The sequence below is a fragment of the Austrofundulus limnaeus genome, unplaced genomic scaffold, assembly GCF_001266775.1.
Source record: "Austrofundulus limnaeus strain Quisiro unplaced genomic scaffold, Austrofundulus_limnaeus-1.0 Scaffold605, whole genome shotgun sequence".
In the NCBI taxonomy this organism is placed as follows: domain Eukaryota; kingdom Metazoa; phylum Chordata; class Actinopteri; order Cyprinodontiformes; family Rivulidae; genus Austrofundulus; species Austrofundulus limnaeus.
Window position 1 is genome coordinate 33470 of NW_013953007.1, and position 2408 is coordinate 35877.

The 2408-nt window shown below is 35.7% G+C and overlaps 1 protein-coding gene across 1 annotated transcript in view; it reads left to right on the forward strand.

The window, feature by feature from the left end:
- ggctb (gamma-glutamylcyclotransferase b) overlaps positions 1 to 1057 on the forward strand; it is a 3977-nt gene extending 2920 nt beyond the window's left edge. The window contains exon 4 of the mRNA XM_014026973.1: positions 581 to 1057. Coding sequence (XP_013882427.1) covers positions 581 to 748 — 168 coding nt within the window. The 3' untranslated portion in view covers positions 749 to 1057. The remainder of the gene's footprint in view (positions 1 to 580) is intronic.
- Positions 1058 to 2408: the final 1351 nt, after the last annotated feature.

Sequence of the window (2408 nt, forward strand, 5' to 3'; positions counted from 1 at the left end):
CACACACACACACACACACACACACACACACACACACACACACACAGGTTACAGATAGTATGCACTATATGTCGTTCCCTACTTAACCTGGTTCATCCACACTGGCAGCTGCTCACGTTTTGGATTTTAAAGATACCAGTGGCTGATTGGAGCATCTAATCAGTGCAAAAGTTACTCAACTCCTGGTGAACTGATGAACTTGAAGCTAGAAGCTATAAAATACATTGTAGTGGCGGCAACAAATTAAACCAACAATGATGTGAAAATGTAGAGATTTGATATGACAAAGAGTTCTTTCACAACACACAACTGTTTAATAAGTCTTTGAAAAAACTAAATGGTTTCTTGTTTGGTTAGCCATTAGRTGCTAATGCATATTTAACATCACTGAACTGTCCTTCTGAACCTTCTACAATCATCTGTTGTTGGACTTTAATTCCTGTAGTTTCTGTTTGTTAAAGTTAATCTTTAAACTTCATGTCTGACAGCTGAGTCCTGGCAGCAGCCGTTTGGGAACAGATCTGTGACGCCAACTTGTTGGACATTTATCACTCAGTGATGTCTTTTTGCCAATGATTAGGTGATCAGGATGGGAGCAGAGCAGAATGGKCTGCCAGATGACTACCAGGAGAAACTTCGAGCCATCAGAACCAACATGTATGAAGGTCCCCTCCCAGTGATGTCTGAACTGGACCGAGCCAGAATACGAGCCAGAGAGAAGGAAAACCATCATTCTGACCCACWGTGACCTAAATGATTTACCACACCTACAACTGAACCAGAAATGTTTCTGAGCTCAGCTTCTGGACCAGGCTCTGTTCTGAGACAGAACACATCAGWGTATTTAAGAACAATATTTGTTGCTGTCTTCTTCCCAACAACAGTTGCGTCTGCTCGTTTGTGTCTTAGTTTGTTACTGGAATCAATTCTGATCTGACAAAAATTAATAAATAAGTATATAAAATTAAATGAAATCGATCAAATAAAGAGCACAGAGAGAAAAAACGAGACAAACAAAATTTAAATAGCCATAATTTTCTGTGAACCCTCCTTCAAAATAAAAGCCTGTGCTTCACTGTGTGGCAGCCTCATGTTAAAATTGCAAATAATTATTTTTCTGCTTTATGATGCAGCTTGCACACCAACTGATTAAATGTTTGAGGTTTAGCAGTAAGACTGTAAAATAATATTTTACGTAAGATAATAAAATTATGTTGTAATTTTTATAGTATATGGCAGGGGTGTCAAATTCCTTTTTACAGAGTCACATGAGCGTTATGGTGGCCCTCAAAGGACCAGTTGTAATTAACTTCAATGTTTCRTGTTTAACTTCACAAAAACATCACATTCCTTGTCTGGTTGCTACGGCTGAGCACTGCTAACAAACAACTGAGCTCTATGTGGTGTTTTGTGCATAGAAACAGGGTAACACATCACCTTATAAACGCTGAAAATTACGATGTGCATGACTGAGTAAATGTGAAATAAATAATACAGAATATTAAGAGTAAAAGTGAATTTTTACAACACAGGTTACGGGCAGCCTCAGTGTTGAGTTGAGTCTTGAATTTTAAATGCTCCCACTGTCCGACAGTATTCCCGTGCATAATCAACATGCATTATGGGAGATGTAGTTTATGGTCAATGCTGGCTTTAAAGCAGCTTATTTTGAAACATTAATACACACAACTAAGTTACTCAATCRGCTACAGTTACTCAAAACTAACAGCTTAGCGGCAGGACAAATATTATTCTTCACCTGTTTMTATTGAATCATAAATTCAAAGTTTACCATTGATACATGGTTYATGGAGAAAAATATGTAAAAATGAAGTCATATTTTTTTAATGTTTGCTGATGTTTACTTTATGCACATCAAATTTTGTATTTTAAATAATCCCTAACTTTCATGGTACTGATAATTAGTTTTATATGTGTGTACAGTTTGTGTCCTGAAGGGGGCAGTATTGCACAAACAAACACACAAGACAACTGTTCTCAAGTTAATCAAATATTTTGTTATATTTTYGGTTAGAGTTAGGAATTCTAGAGTGTTCAGTATATACAAAAAYAAAAACATCTTCTTAAAACCTTTCATTATTATCAAATAAAAATGAAAGAGGAAGGATCATGCTATTACCTGTGTGTGTTAGTTAAATTTTTCATGATTCACTGGGTGAATTTTATTGGAACTCTTAAAAAAAACTATAACTTATTAACTTTTACAGTCAACCTGATTCAATATGGCTGCCACTGGTAATCAACCTTAACCAACTCAGTCATTATAGAGCTAATGGCATTCCCAACTCAAGTTTTAAATAAATGAATTAAATAAATTAAAATTTATTTACATTGTAGCTTACCACCATCAGTGTGTGAATGTGTGTGTGAATGACTGTAGTGTAAAG